This window comes from Myodes glareolus, chromosome 8 (assembly GCF_982192425.1).
Source record: "Myodes glareolus chromosome 8, mMyoGla1.1, whole genome shotgun sequence".
Classification (NCBI taxonomy): Eukaryota; Metazoa; Chordata; class Mammalia; order Rodentia; family Cricetidae; genus Myodes; species Myodes glareolus.
In genome coordinates this window covers 62,536,139-62,551,152 of record NC_142033.1, presented here as the reverse complement: position 1 = coordinate 62,551,152, position 15,014 = coordinate 62,536,139, and the positions used below count along the sequence as shown (strand labels likewise).

Genomic DNA, 15,014 nt, shown 5'->3' with positions numbered 1-15,014 from the left:
TCACAACCAATGCACGCTCTAGTAAACAAAGAAAGAAGTCAGGGAAGCATAGAGCCCTTCCTATTGAGAACGTAGGGATTCTAACCTGGAACAAGCTTGATGTTTATCTGATGCATCTGATTATAAGAAACGGCCATTCCCCTGGAATGCCTGTTACAAAATCACCGCAGTGCTTACCAAGTCATATTTTCCCCGCAGATTGACGGCACATTTAAAATAGACATTCCTCCCGTTCTTCTGGGCTATAGTAAGGAGCGAAACATTATCATGGAACGAGCCTTTGATTCTGCCCGGAGCTTGAGTGAAGGCTCTTACATCACCCTGTTTATTACCATTGAGCCTCAACTGGTTCCTGGAGAACCAATGCGAGAAAAGGTAATGGGGTACAATCTGGAAAACCATAGTGGATGCTGAAGTCTAAGAAATGGGTTTTGCAGTATTACAGTTTGTTTTGCAGAAAAAAAATTACTAGGTTTGTATCCCATCAGCAAAGCCTGCTCAGGAAAGAAAGCATTAACGGAAGCACAAATATACTGAAACAGCAATCTCAGATCCTAAACGTCATTGCTAAAGCCAAGGTTCTCAAGAAAACAGAATAGATTCCCATCAAATTATTTTCAAAAAAAAAAAAGAGAAAGAAAAAAAAGAAATATTCTGAATGTCTACCTCTAGGCACAAGCTCGGGAGAAAACCAAGCATGCCCATACACAAATATTCCAAGACTGAGGGCAGGATGGCAACTCGAAGTTAACCTGGGATCCTACTGCTACCTTTGGTGACATTTCTTGCCCCTCTGTGGCTGTATGCATTTTCCGTTGACCTCTGACATGGCAGACAAATTGGTTAGCAGGCTCCTGACAACCTACAAATACAGTGGTAGAAAGCCCCACCGGTGATTCCCACACAAGATGTTTAAGAAAGAGAAGCTCTCAGCATGAAGCACCAGGACCACAGCCTGGAAATGGTTTTCCACTAACTACAGCTTTTTAGGATGGCAGATCAGAACTGTCTCTCCACCCCCATCCTACTTCAAATGATTTTTTAGAAAGTATTTACGAGAACAAAAGGTTTGTAAGTCAGTAGCAACCCTGAACTAGTTACTTTAACATCCCTAACTTTATGTTTAGGTTAAAAAGTCTATAACATGGGTTGTTAATACTAACTTTCTGTCATTTCTTTTTGGTTGCCTATGGTAGATGAGTGACATGCTTAAGAAGGTACCGAGTGTCTTGTTTTATAGTTCACAGGTCAACAGCTATGCTTTCACTAGCTGCTTTTGTCCACTGCCTAGGGAACAAGCAATGGATCCCAATGTTTGTGCGATCCCTTAGCAATGGACTGTAGATGCCTGCAGTGCCACAAAGAATGTCCAGCCATGTGTGTAGCATGTGTGCAGCCCTGGGTGCAATCACTAGTATATAAAAAGACAAAAGAATGCCTTTTGGCCCATTTGCCATTATATTTTGTCAGCAAGTCATTGACTTTAAATGTCTCCTGCATGTTGGTAGCTCAGCTTCACTTCCCATGACTGAGTCTTAAAAATACAATGCAGATATTGTTTCTAACAGTTATTTCTAGTCAGTTGAGGTCATCTCAACTGACTGCTCAAAGGCAGGATGAACCCATTCTGTTTTCTGTAAATGTTTCATTAACAGACGGGTCAAAGACCTGAACCCTTGAAGAATCTTCTAAATTGTGTTTTGAATAAACCTGAATCTGTTAGTTCCATCCAAATTTGCTTCAGAATAAACAACTTAAATTCTTGTAACCTTTGGCCTTCTGTGGCACTTCTCAGATCACGAACAGCACACTGCTCCTGAAGAGCTGGTGTCCTAGATGCATATTAATGACTTGGTAATGATTAGGTGCCAGCGTGTGCTTATTAGGTGCCAGGCATAGGAAGTAAAAGGTCAAATACAGGTCCTACCTTCAAGATGCATGGCAGAGCATTTGAGTCCGAGTAGCTGAGACATTTTCTGCCACACTTGTCAACCTGAAAGGCCAGCAGCTGACTTGGGGTCTCCTGTTCTAGACCGTGCCTGCAGTTGTTTCTCCTACATCCTCTTAGGTCTCCCTGTAGTAGCACCCTGTAGAATCTGCACAAATTCTTTAGCTGTTTGGCTGCTTATTCATGTTCCTCTCTAGACTAGAAATTCCTTGAGGAGATTTTCTTAATCCAGAGTGTCTGAGATCTTTTAGACTCTTGGGAAATAGTTTTCAAATGGCTACATGAATGAGCAGATGACAAATTTAATAAATAAATTTAAAGGAATAAGAATGAATTCAATAGCTTTTTTAATACCATCATTGTACCATAATTTTCTATTTTTCTAAAATTACAACAGTTTCTAACTTGACAGTTCTACCCTAGGCTAAGAATCTGTGTTCACATTTGAGATGTGGGATTCTGGGCTCTCTTTCCCTTTAAAAGACTAAGTCAAAACACGCATAAAACCCCATTGCTTGTGGCTCATCCATCACATTAGTATTGCATCATTTAATCTGTATAGTTATTTTTATTAATCTAATAGCTTTCATATGGTTGCCAATTCGCTACTTTCTGTCTTATTAAATCTAAATTAAGTACTTAATGCTCCTTCTAATTCTTAAATTATCAATACAATTAAATGAAGCTTCAGAGAAACCAAGAAAAATGATTTTATAAGGAATCACTTAATGATATGTTAAAAACCACACACCCAGTTCACAGAGCCTTTGTGTCTCCTGTGATCATATACACTCCATGAAGTATTTCTTTCTGAAGTTTGATAGCCAGGAAGATGAGAAATTACTTCAAGCAGCAGAGAAGTTTCAAGCCGAATGTGCCTCACGCTTCCCACGGCGCCAGTGCCTTACGACAGTAATCGACATGAGCGGGAAGACAGTGTTCATCACGCGCTTTCTCAAGCCCTTAAACCCTCCTCAGGAGCTCCTCAGTGTCTACCCCAACAACCCACAGGCAACGGCAGTGAGTGTGGCACAGCCAATTGGTAACATTAAAAAAAATGTTTTCAATTCAATGTATTGCCAGGTTACTGTATTTCATATTTAAGATATTAAGTACACAAAGATCATAGAGATGAAAGTGATGATTCAAACTATCTTATGGCCATGAGGATATCTGTCTTTAGAGAAATCTGAAAGTACCAGAGATGATGATAATCCTTTTTTCATCCTTTCCATAAATAACTGATTGCTTACTGTGTCCTTGACTTTATAGTATGTGCTGAAAGATTAACATATGAAACTTTCAAAGTCTTACATAAACATATTTTAATCATATATTCTCAATGTTAGGCATGAATTTCTGCTATACCAAAATACTCAGCATTCTGCTTAATGCTATAAGCATCACTGAATTCAAATAGCTGCTGTTTGAATTCAAAACTGAATTCAAACGGCAGCTATTTGAACAATATGTATTTTCAATATTCAGTCCATCCTACCATGAACTCACACTGAGATATTAAATATACATGTACCTTTCACTGGCTTCACAACTCCCTACCTACCACAAAATTGTATAAAAGCCATATATATGTTAAGCCAATTTTAAGTGAATACTATAACCCGTAACTATTCTGAGGATATGGATAGTAAAGTGAGTAATTATTTCTAAGTTTTAATATAGTCATATATAAATGCACATAAATATGACTACAGTAGATATAAAATTTACTATATACAATGTTTCTATAGGAAGCCAGGTAGGACATTGTGCATTGTTGGCAGAGATTGCTCTCAGGCCTCAGGTATGCTAGACAAGTGCTCTGCCACTGAGCTGCATCCTCAGTGCCCATAATGGCGACTTCTGTCCTTCCCAGCACTGTAAATGTGCATAAACTGCTCCCAGGGGAGACTGTTTAGAAAAGATGGATTATTTCCAATATTTTTAGGTTATGGATAATACAGAACTGAGAGAAAACAAATCAAAGAGAAGAAATTGATTACACTAGAAAGATACCTGAAATAGTGTTTGATCTCAGGTTATCTGGTAACTCAAGATGACTAGAACTGGGTTTTGATGAGCTACAAGGCTGAGGGAGAAAGCAGTTAAGGCATGGAGAAACAGCAAAAACAAAAAATAGTATCTGGCCCAGTTACTAATATTATTCTCTTCTGAAACTTTTTGAGTTAGGACTCCACAGTTCACACAGCTCGCAACACTACCATCTTTCTTCCAAGCTCCTAGTGGGATGGCCACTTAAGCTCTGCTTACAGTGTTCAACTGCTTTTCTACTTCAAAGTTTCAAAGTCTTTCACATCTATTAAAAAAAAAAAACCTCATGATACCAACTTCTGTCTTAGTTACTTTTCTATTGCTGTGATAATACATGACCAAGACAACTTATCAGAGAAAGAGTCTGGGGTTTACTGTTTCAGAGGGCTAGAGTCCATGATGGTAGGGTGTAGGACCAGCTGAGAGCTCACATGTTGATCCACAACTGGGAAACGAGAGAGAGCACAGTGGGAATGGATGAGCACTTTGAAATCTGAAAGGCAGTCCCCAGCAACAAGGTCACACCTCTTAATCCTTTCTACCCAAGTATCAAGTGTTCATATATGACCCTAAGAGAGCCATCCTCATTCAGACAACCACACATGGGTTCCAGAAATCAAACTCAGGTTCTTAAGCTCAAACTGCAAGTGTGTTTACCTGCTGAGAGAACTCATTGGCCCCCAAATGTCCAAATTCTTAAAAGAAAATTCATAGAAGTATAATCATGGGAAGTCAATAAACATAAAAGTAATTGGCCTCCTTGGAGATAAATTGTGAATTATACTACAATGACCAGAATTGACTCCATATTCTATTCCCTCCTAAAATGAGCTAGTGCTCCTTAGAGGAATAAATGACTGCTTTCAGGGCTAGGTTAAGAAAAGTACAGTCCAAGATGATGCCAAAACTTAAGGAAACACAAATGAAAAAAGAAGTGAGGGAGATAAGGACTTTCAGAGGCACACTAACGCCAGTTTCTCTGTGAGATAACCTTCTTCATAGCTTTGGGAGAGGATCAAGATATCAATGTACTTAGTAAACACTTTGTGAACATCGACTTCATCCTGCACACATGCATGAAACATCTACTGGGAGTTTAAGTGGGGATGCAGATTTCTGTTTTACTGGAAGTTAATTTTCTTTGCACAGGAACTGGTAGCGCGATACGTGTCCTTGATCCCTTTCTTGCCGGATACTGTTTCGTTTGCTGGTATCTGTGACCTATGGAGCACGTCTGATGTGAGTCCTTCCTCGCCGCTTTCCTAAACTAAAGCTAAAGGCCCTGCATAACCTTAAATTGCTCATCAGTCATCCTAAAAATCTGCTTGGCCATCTGGTAGCAGTTTTGAGCTAAATTCTGAAATATCTTTATTCCTGGTTCACTTTTACCAAACTGCAAAAGTTAAAGAAAATCTAGGCTGGGGATATAACTCAGTGGTAAACGCCTGCCTAGCAGATGCAAGGACATCGGTTAGATCCGCAGTAACACCCACCCCAACTAAAAGTATTGTTTCAAAGAATTATTCACACAAAGAATGGAAACATTTCACCTGCATTGATGTCGAATTAACCTAATAATACATTAATATCACAGCTTTGTTTAGAAAAAGGATAAATCTCATTCTACAATAAAAATTATATATCTTTAATTTGTGAGCTTCCTAAGATATGCCATGTCAAACACATTCTTTGCACCAAGTCAGGGACCGTGGGTGGTATGAAGCAAAGCAAACCTATATTAGCATGGGTGTTTAATGTGCTTCTGGATTTCAGGTTGTCTCACGTTTCCATAAAATTTAACATACCCAACTTTCTTTGATGGAAGGTGCTAAATGTAAAAACTTCAGTTGTACTTTAACTTTTTCCTCCCAAATGCATCTTGGCAACATAAATCTTGGCATTTTTAGAGGAAAAGGTGTTAGAGCCAAGAGGGGTTTTTCTCAAAAGGGTACACGAAAACATACGAAGAAAAGAAGAACAGAATGGCACCTTTGTCTCTGGACTTCAGCATCTGCAAGGCTCATAAAAAGAGGAGGACCCTCCCAAAGCTGTTCTGGGATAAATCAGGGAGATCATGCAATGCACTTAGAAAATGTTTAGCCCTAGTGAACTAGCTGCTACACACTGAAGTGGAACCATGGAAATCTACTGTTTCTACTCACTGTGAGCATACTGGTTCTAGATATTCATGCCATCAGCATCAATCTAGAGAAAACATGATGTCCATTAAAGAATCATCCGCATTAAACAAAAATGTCTTATACTTTAAGGCACTGATCTCAACTAAGACATTAAATTTTGCATGAGAAGCTAATATGATGGGACATGCATGTCTTTAATCCTAGTCCTGGGGACAAGGTGGCTGGGGTTGGCTGACTCCCAGTTCAGGGCCAGTCTGGGCTACATAGTGAGTGCCAGACCAGCCTGAACCACAAAGCAAATAAGATCCTGCATGCATGGTCAGTCTAGAATAAAACAGTCAATATAACGTTTTTTATCTTTCTCAGCAATTCCTTGATCTCCTGGCAGGAGACGAAGAAGAGCATGCAGTGCTGCTGTGCAATTACTTTCTGTCCCTGGGGAAGAAGGCATGGCTGGTGATGGGCAGTGCCATTCCCGAGGTAAGGCACATGGGGTGCTATTAACAAAAAGATGTGGTTATCTAACCAGATGCTCCTCATGGGCAGGGCTAATTTGCACGACAGTCCTTTCAGTTGCTATGAAGTGGCAGAAACACCACAACAGGCAGACAGAACCACAATGGATACCACATGGAGTGGCTTAAGAGTTTACTTGGGGCCATATACTTCAGACAATTCTGACACATCTAAACATTTTACCATCTACAGCCCCTATTTAGCTGTTCTTTTAATATGCAACCTGCTTCATCAATGTTCCCCACAATCTCATTCCCTTGGATATTATGCTAAAGGGTGAAGGGAACTCTCTCCATTTCCCCTCTTTTACTGTTACTAATTTGGGAGGGAGTGGAAACACCAGATAAAACACAGTAAGAAAGAATGTTAGCCGCTCTGTTTTGCTGTTCTTGCCAACATATTAAAGTTTAAAAGACCTGGTGACTCTCGGAGTATTCCCCACCCCACAGCAAAATACCAATGTTTAGGGAACAACGAGTAATTCTGGGATGAGGTTAAAAAGTTTGTGTGGATAGTAGCAGTTTACCGGAAGTGGTGTTCTAAAGAAGCCATGATGCTCCAAGAGCCCTTGGGAATTATATATCATGAGTCCCTCCTGGAACAAGAAAAAGACAAGGCAAGCGAGCCATGGGCCTATGCTCAAGGTTCTGTGACTCTCAGCAAATCACACAACTCCAGGGCTGTTTGTAAACATCAGGAGAATTCATGCATCAGCAATAAACGAATACTGACTGAATAAAAGAATCTATAATATATGACTATTCCAAGTAGGAAGCAACACCTTTCATCTCAATCACTGGGTGTATATCTTTCCAAATCTATGCGTCATGTAAATATAGACTGTGTCTCAAAGATATGTGACTTTATTAGGAACTGTAAAAGCATTGTGGCCTAACCAGCCTTCTAGATATTCAAATGGCAACTTTACTGGCTCTGCAAAAGATCCCACTAACAAGAGTTTTTCAGAAAGCCTTAAGCTATACTGATTGGTAAGGCAAGTGATATCTTTGATTACTAGTAACACTCTATTAGTACCAAATCCAAAATTTCTGAAAAATATCGAATCCCATTTTTAAATCCATTAGCCATAAAATTTAGAAAGTAGAAGACCAGCTAAAATGAAGAATTATTTCTGGGACTGGAGAGATGAATCAGCAGTTAAGAATATTTATTACTCTCATAGAGGAAGTTAGTTCTCAGCATCCATGTTGGGGAAACTCACAGCCTATAAATCCAGCCTAGGAGATCTGTCACCCTCCTCTAACTCCTTCAGTAGCCACCTGCCTGTGTGTGCACACATGAGCATGCATGCACACACACAGAGATAAAACATACATCATTTTAAAAAAGAATTCTATAAACTACTATTGACCTTATTTTATAATTAATTGAAAAATATTTTATTGGCTCTTTTTCTTAGGGTCCAACTGCCTATGTGCTAACTTTGGAGAAAAATTATTATTTAATATGGAATCCCTGCAGTGGACATTGTTATGGACAATTTGATACATTCTGCCCTTTGAAAAGGGTGGGCTGTTTAATTAGTACTGATAATGTGAGTATTACCAATTTCTCTTAAATATGGCTGTTTTTGTAAGTTGACCAATTTATGTAGAGATTTTATATAGGGAAATAATGTAGAAATATGAATATTCAAATGAACATTTACATAAATATAAATAAGTTGGCAGAATTGGAAGAACTGGCCATTTTAATCCTAAATTAAACTTTTGGTTTAATTAGTCATCTGACCTTCAGAAGCAGTACAGAAGGTTTTTAGACTCAGAGGATCCAATTTCTGTCCTGGCTCTATCTTATTAGCATTCCACAACAGAGCTTACAATGCCTAGCCCCTTCTGTCAGAGCAATTTGTCACCTGAGAAAACTGGGTTTTTTAAAAAAGTGTGTGTGTGTGTGTTTGTGTGTGTGAGAGAGAGAACATGTCTGAGAATGTGAAAAAACTGAGAACAACTGATACTATATCACTGACTGTAAAATTCATATAAACTTTAAAATATTTTAAAGAAAAAAATGTAGCTTGTTCATATCTTTGCTTCCTTTACTGCTTCTCCCTCTACCATATTACACACACCTGTGTACATATCTGCTAACATATTCCTAATGTGCTTTATTCACTGCCAATCCCTTTATCATACATACACACCCGTGTACATACCTTCAAAGATGTTAATGTACTTCCTTCACTGCCTCTCCCTATATCATATATATACACACACACACACATATATATACATATCTGTGTACATATCTGCTAACATATATCCTAATATACTTTTTTTAGATTTGGTTTAATATTCAACACCATGATTCACCATTAAGGATAAATTTTGATGTCACAAAGCCCAAACTATGGAAATCTTTTTTTTCACGAAGCCTTCCATATCCTGGCCTTTCCAGTGTTCAGGTAAAATTCTATTAACAATCAAATGTGAATAAAGTGATATGAAATCCTTATGTGAAAAAACTACTTATTTCTTGATCCTTAATTCTACTCTTAGTTATTTAATATACTAAATTTACATGTAATATTTAAAACATTAGTTCGGTAACTTGTGACAAATTTATATGAAGAACTGGTATTCACATTTTAGACATATTTGAAAGTTTTTATATAGAAAGTCCATGACTTCAATAGAATTTTCACTAAGTAGAATCACAAAATATAGTTAAACTTTTTATGTTGGTGTTAATTCACTAAATTGATCCTAACTGCAAAGGATGAAATCAAACTACAGGTCCAACCCACTGGACCTGCTCATAACATTAACTTCAGAGTATGACAAGTAGACTCTAATTTGTAAGCTTGAACATTGCTTATTAAAAGTGTTTGGACACACACACTTAGAATATAAAACAACTGGCTTTGGAATTAAAAAAATAACCTTTTATCATGGCACAAACGGTTCAAACTAGCTTTACACAGCCCTTCAAAAATTCTCACCTGTGAGAAGGTAGTACATACGAGATTTTTCACAGGAATGCAATCTGAGGTAGCTTAAGAATGGGAGCAATATGAGACAAATTATACTACACAATGCAATACTTTGTAGTAGTCAAATAACTGCCTTAATAAAACTTAGCACTTGTAAATGTGTGGGGTTTTTTTTATCCCTAGTACAATATAAAGGCAGAAAAAGGAAGTTGCAAGTTCATAAAATAAATCTCAAATTTAGAAAACATGCAAAAACAGGGCAGACTGTCTAGGAATACACAAATCTGCAGTAAAATAATAAACACAATTAAGTCACTTATCTTCACTTACTACAATGTAAACATGAGATTTGCCCATGACTGCTGAGGGTGCTTAGCAACAGTAAGTCCTTAATGCTAGTTGAAAGAAAGATCTGAACAGAACTTCAGTTCATGGTTACTTGTGTGACAAGGGGTAAGGGAAATGAAACCGAGAAGGAATGACAAAGCACTGTAATCTGTGACATTTCCCTTACCCTTGGTTCTAATTTCCTTGGCATCTGTTGGGCTGTGTTTTCTTAGTCTCAAATTTCACTACTGAAAAAGAAAACCAGGAGTAGATAGAGTGACTCAGAGGTTAACAGCGCTGGCTGCTGCTGCAGAGAACCAATGTTCAGTTCCTAGCACACATTCGGTAGCTCACAACCGTTTATAACTACAACTCTAGAGACTCCGATGCCCTTTTCTGGCCTCCAGGGAATTGAAAATAAGTTTAGAAAAGGAAGAAATGCCTATTCAAATTAAGTGTAGGTGCTGACTGAACTTTCTCTTTTATAGCCTGAAGAGCTAATTTATCAACACACAGACAAAACGGCTGCGGCTGAGCTGCAAGACAGGTAACAAAATACCCACAGATCCATAGGCAATCTATCACTATAAGTATAATAACAAACTTTAAACTCGCAGCTTAGATCAATATGAAATGATCAGGATTGTTAGACTTTTTGTCTGCAGATACCAAGTACAGATATGACGTTTAAATCCCGACTCTAATGAGGCATCAGCATAATCATGTTGTGGGCAAAAATACGGGGTGAATATTAGTTACATGTAGTTCTCCAAAGACTAACTCATGTTGAAACTTAATGTCCTGTAATTATGGGTCTTGTTGGTACACATGAGAATTCTCGGCTTAAAAATGCCTCTTTTATCTAATTAGTGGCTTGTAGAACTTCATCTAGCTTATGAATCTAACCCATAGTAAAGGCTGGTTAAAGCCTGTGTGAGTCTTTGTAATTCCACTAATGCTGTACAACTGCATTTATTCTGTTCCACAGATGTGAGAGCTGAGGTTCAGAGTGGTCCACACACTTCTTAAATGTTAAAGTGGGCTTCTGACACCTCGACAACAGACCATTCTGATTTCAAAGCCTGTGTTTCATTCCCTTTGAGTCACATTGTGTGAAGAACAGTTTGTCAAATTATACAGGATTAAACGTAACCCTTTAAGACATTCTTGCTAGGAATACCAATTTACTTCCAATTCTCCATAATGCCTTTGTGTGGAATCTCCGACTAGAGCAGTGGTTCCCAACCTTCCTAATGTTGCAGTGCTTTAATACAGTTCCTCATGTCATGGTGACCCCCAACAATAAAATTATTTTCATTTTCACATCGTAACTGTAATTTAGCTACTGTTCTGAATAGTGTAAATATGTGTTTCAATAGTCTTAGGCAGCCCCTGTAAGAGAGGCGTTAAGACATGCCCACCCTAAGATTGCAAGTCACAGATTGAGAACCACTGATCTGGAGAAACCAATCTACAATCCTGAGACTCAGCTAACAGCTTCAGCAAACTATTGACCAGACTCATTGATTTCATTTTTGAAGTATTTGGCAATCCATTCATAAACTTTAACTCAGTCCAAAAGTGGCCCCATAGCTCCTGAGCAATGATGAGCTGAGGATCTCTCCAACCTGTGCTTGAGATGGCAAAGAGGCTTCAGAATCAGGAGTGTTTAACTCGGACACCACTGTCCCTGCCTCAGATCACATCATCCTATTGTAAACCGTCGTCTTCTGTAAAATTGGAATATATCATACATCAAAGCATTATTGCTGAGAACCAATCAAAATGTAAAAGAACAGCACTGTGTCTAGTAAATAATAGCTTAACAGATGATAGTTTCCCTTCATTCTTTGTTCATGCCTCATAGTCTATGAACCCAACACAATGATAGTCATTTGAAAAGGCAATTTTAAGGTAACAAAAAAAAAAAACTACTGTGAATTAGTCACTGGATTATAAAAATCACTAAAGCACAAAGTGTTAGATAAATATTTCAGATTTCCAACATAATAAAAACCTTTTGCCTGGGTATAATTTATCTATCACACTACCAATAAAAATAAAAATTTAGAATTAAAAAAAGGCTTACTGGATGTATTTGATTTAGCTAGGCACATGTCATCAGAGGCACTGTATCCTGTTTATCCTGTCTGTATTTCCTGTTGCCATGTATATAATCTTTAAGAACAAGGATCACTTAAGCACTTGACCTTAAGTAGCTGCTTATCTGCCTGGGAAAACAGCACCATCAAAAATGATCTCAAGCACTTACCTGTACCCCATGCTGCATAAAAACTGCATTTTTTGGACATGGGAAAAATTCAATAACAAAAATAATAAATAAAAGGGAAAGTTGAATAGCAAAAAATAATAAAAGTTTATTTTTTATGAACAGGATTGAAAAAATACTAAAAGAAAAAATCATGGACTGGAGGCCACGCCATTTGACGCGATGGAACAGGTACTGCACCTCCACCCTGCGCCACTTCTTGCCTCTGCTGGAGAGAAGTCAGGGAGAAGACATAGAGGATGACCACAGGGCAGAACTGCTGAGGCAGTTGGGAGACTACAGGGTAAGCACAAGTGTGGGAAAATGGCCAGTGTTTTCCTCATCCCCAACCTGGAAGTTATCCAGTAATCAATTGGGAAATCACACTACCTACATAAGACCCATGAAGCACGTATGTGAGGTACTATACACCAAAAAGAAACATGATGAAATGTTTTAAAACTCAGTAGTTATCAATAAGACCCTATGAAAAACAAACTTTCTACCTCAAACTCAAGAGATCCACTTGACTCTGCCTCCCAAGTGTGATTAAAGGTGTGCGCCACCACCCCCTGACTATTTTTGATTAAGTTTTAAAGGTATGGTTTTATGATGACTGATTTTTCAATAAAAAAAATTCCACTAACAAAATACATATTCTGTCTACTACCTGTTGGTGGTTTGTCCTATATCTCATACCCTACAGCTGGGTAATAAAGTAATTTGATAATTAGTGCAGTGAGATAAACAATAAGAAAGCCAAAATGGATGTAAAGTGAGGAAAATGAAAACCTGAGGAAAATGAGGAAATAAAATATTCTAATAAAATGAACTTATTAGAATTTCAGTTCATCTTAGCTTTAGCAGTGGAAAACTGTCCCAGTTCTCTGCAAGTCTTGCCACCTTGACTTCCTCAGGCAGGCTTTACTTATAGAAATAAATGCAGAACAAGTCCAGGAGATAGGTCTGCACACGCTGCCCAAAGCAAGTGAGGACACGTGTGGCACCATCCACAGCAAGTTTCCATCCAGGCAGACACTGTGCCACACGCCCAGACCTGTAAACTAATGTTTGTGTCTGGGTTGGAGCGCACTGATTAGCTTTCCCTGGGTCTGTGGAATTACATGGGTCATGTGCACACTAAGGGCTATCAAGAGATGGGAACGGTGAATGACTGGTGACACATTAATATGCCAGTAATTAAAACAAAAATATTAAACCTTCAATTTTTATGTTAACATATAGTGAACAGAGAAATAGAAATAATCTCAGGATCTTAAAGACTCAATATTAAGAGTTATGTAATTTACATAAGGACATATAACTTTTCCTTCAAACGTTACTGAGTACAAATGTTTTTTTTCTCCTCAGTTCTCCGGATTTCCCCTTCACATGCCTTATTCTGAAGTGAAGCCTTTGATTGAAGCGGTATATAGCACAGGAGTACATAACATTGATGTCCCTAATGTTGAATTTGCTTTAGCTGTATATATCCACCCTTATCCTAAAAATGTTTTGTCTGTTTGGATCTATGTTGCTTCCCTTGTACGTAACAGGTAGCTTTTCTATGTGTGTGTTTTTTATATTACCTAAAGACAGTAAGTATATACATTTTAAATTATAATGGAATCAAAAGAAAATATTTTGAAGTAATGAAGTAAAATTATCTATTTTCAAACAAGTTGGTGTAGCCCCCCTTTTTGTTTGGTGTGACACTTTTTTTGTTTGTTTGAGACAGGAAACAGGGTTTCTGTGTAAACCTAGCTGTCCTGGAACTCGCTCAGTAGACCAGACTGGCCTAAAACTCAGAGGTTTTCCTGCCTCTGCCTCTCAAATACTGGGGTTAAAGGCAAGGGCCACCACCCCGTACAACTGTTTTATTAGTCTGGCTCATCCTGACACTTTGACCCCAAACACAGCTGAGACTGTCTATGAGGATCAGCCTCCAGACTTCCACATTTGCTTTGTCTTTAGTGCCCTTCACGTCTGTCTGTCCTTCAGAAAGACAACCTTAACTCCAAAACCCAGCAAGTTAAATCTTTACAACTTGTCTAGAGGACTAAGTGACAACTCTGCAGCATCAAATTTTATAAATGTTGGTCAGCTCGTAAAATTAACGGTATGTTACAAAAAACAAGGCAAACACAGCTACTAAAAAAAATTTTATGGCTATAAATTGAAAATCCATATCCTACCTCATACCCTTGTCCCTGGTAACTCATATTGAAACCATCATCCCCAATATTTAAAGACAAAAGTTCTAGAGAGGTAATTAGGTCAAAAAGATTAAGCCTCTACGGTGGCTTTACTGGGTTTGAATACAATCCTAAACTCAGACTCAGGTGCATATACCATGGAACACAACACACAGAGAGACAAGCAGGAGGACTAAATATATAGATATGTGTACTGACATGGAAAGATGTATGCCAGACAGAAATACCTAAAGCAGAACTTCTCAAATTACTCTTTGTGGAAAGCTGTCCTATGTGTTGTTTGACAGCAGGGATTGGAGAGACTGCCCAGCAGTTGTTGCTCCAGGTTTGATTTCTATTATCTATATGGCAGTTCATAATCATTCTTAACTCCAGTGCCCTTTTCTGACTTCTACTGACACTATATGCACACAGGGCACATATACATTTCATACATGTAGGCAAAACACACATAAAATAAACCTAATTAAAAACTTTTAAGACATGTAACAGCCTACCTGGCCTCCACCCACTAGATGCTTTAGCTGAGCTCTCCTCAACCATGTTTTGACAACCAAGACTATTTCCTAATGCGCAATGAACTCTGTGAAAG

The 15,014-nt window shown here is 38.2% G+C and overlaps 1 protein-coding gene across 4 annotated transcripts in view; it reads left to right on the top strand.

Moving 5' to 3' along the window:
* Positions 1-13,887, top strand: part of Cc2d2a (coiled-coil and C2 domain containing 2A) — a 76,048-nt gene extending 62,161 nt beyond the window's left edge. For 3 of the 4 annotated variants that reach the window (XM_048415033.3, XM_087909060.1, XM_087909062.1), the window contains 9 exons: positions 199-375; positions 2,765-2,968; positions 5,150-5,239; positions 6,508-6,621; positions 8,078-8,212; positions 8,960-9,082; positions 10,426-10,484; positions 12,333-12,510; positions 13,578-13,887. In XM_048415033.3, the coding sequence (XP_048270990.3) occupies positions 199-375; positions 2,765-2,968; positions 5,150-5,239; positions 6,508-6,621; positions 8,078-8,212; positions 8,960-9,082; positions 10,426-10,484; positions 12,333-12,510; positions 13,578-13,766 (1,269 nt within the window). In that variant the 3' untranslated portion in view covers positions 13,767-13,887. The remainder of the gene's footprint in view (positions 1-198; positions 376-2,764; positions 2,969-5,149; positions 5,240-6,507; positions 6,622-8,077; positions 8,213-8,959; positions 9,083-10,425; positions 10,485-12,332; positions 12,511-13,577) is intronic. The other variant, XM_087909061.1, reaches the window with a different exon arrangement.
* Positions 13,888-15,014: the final 1,127 nt, after the last annotated feature.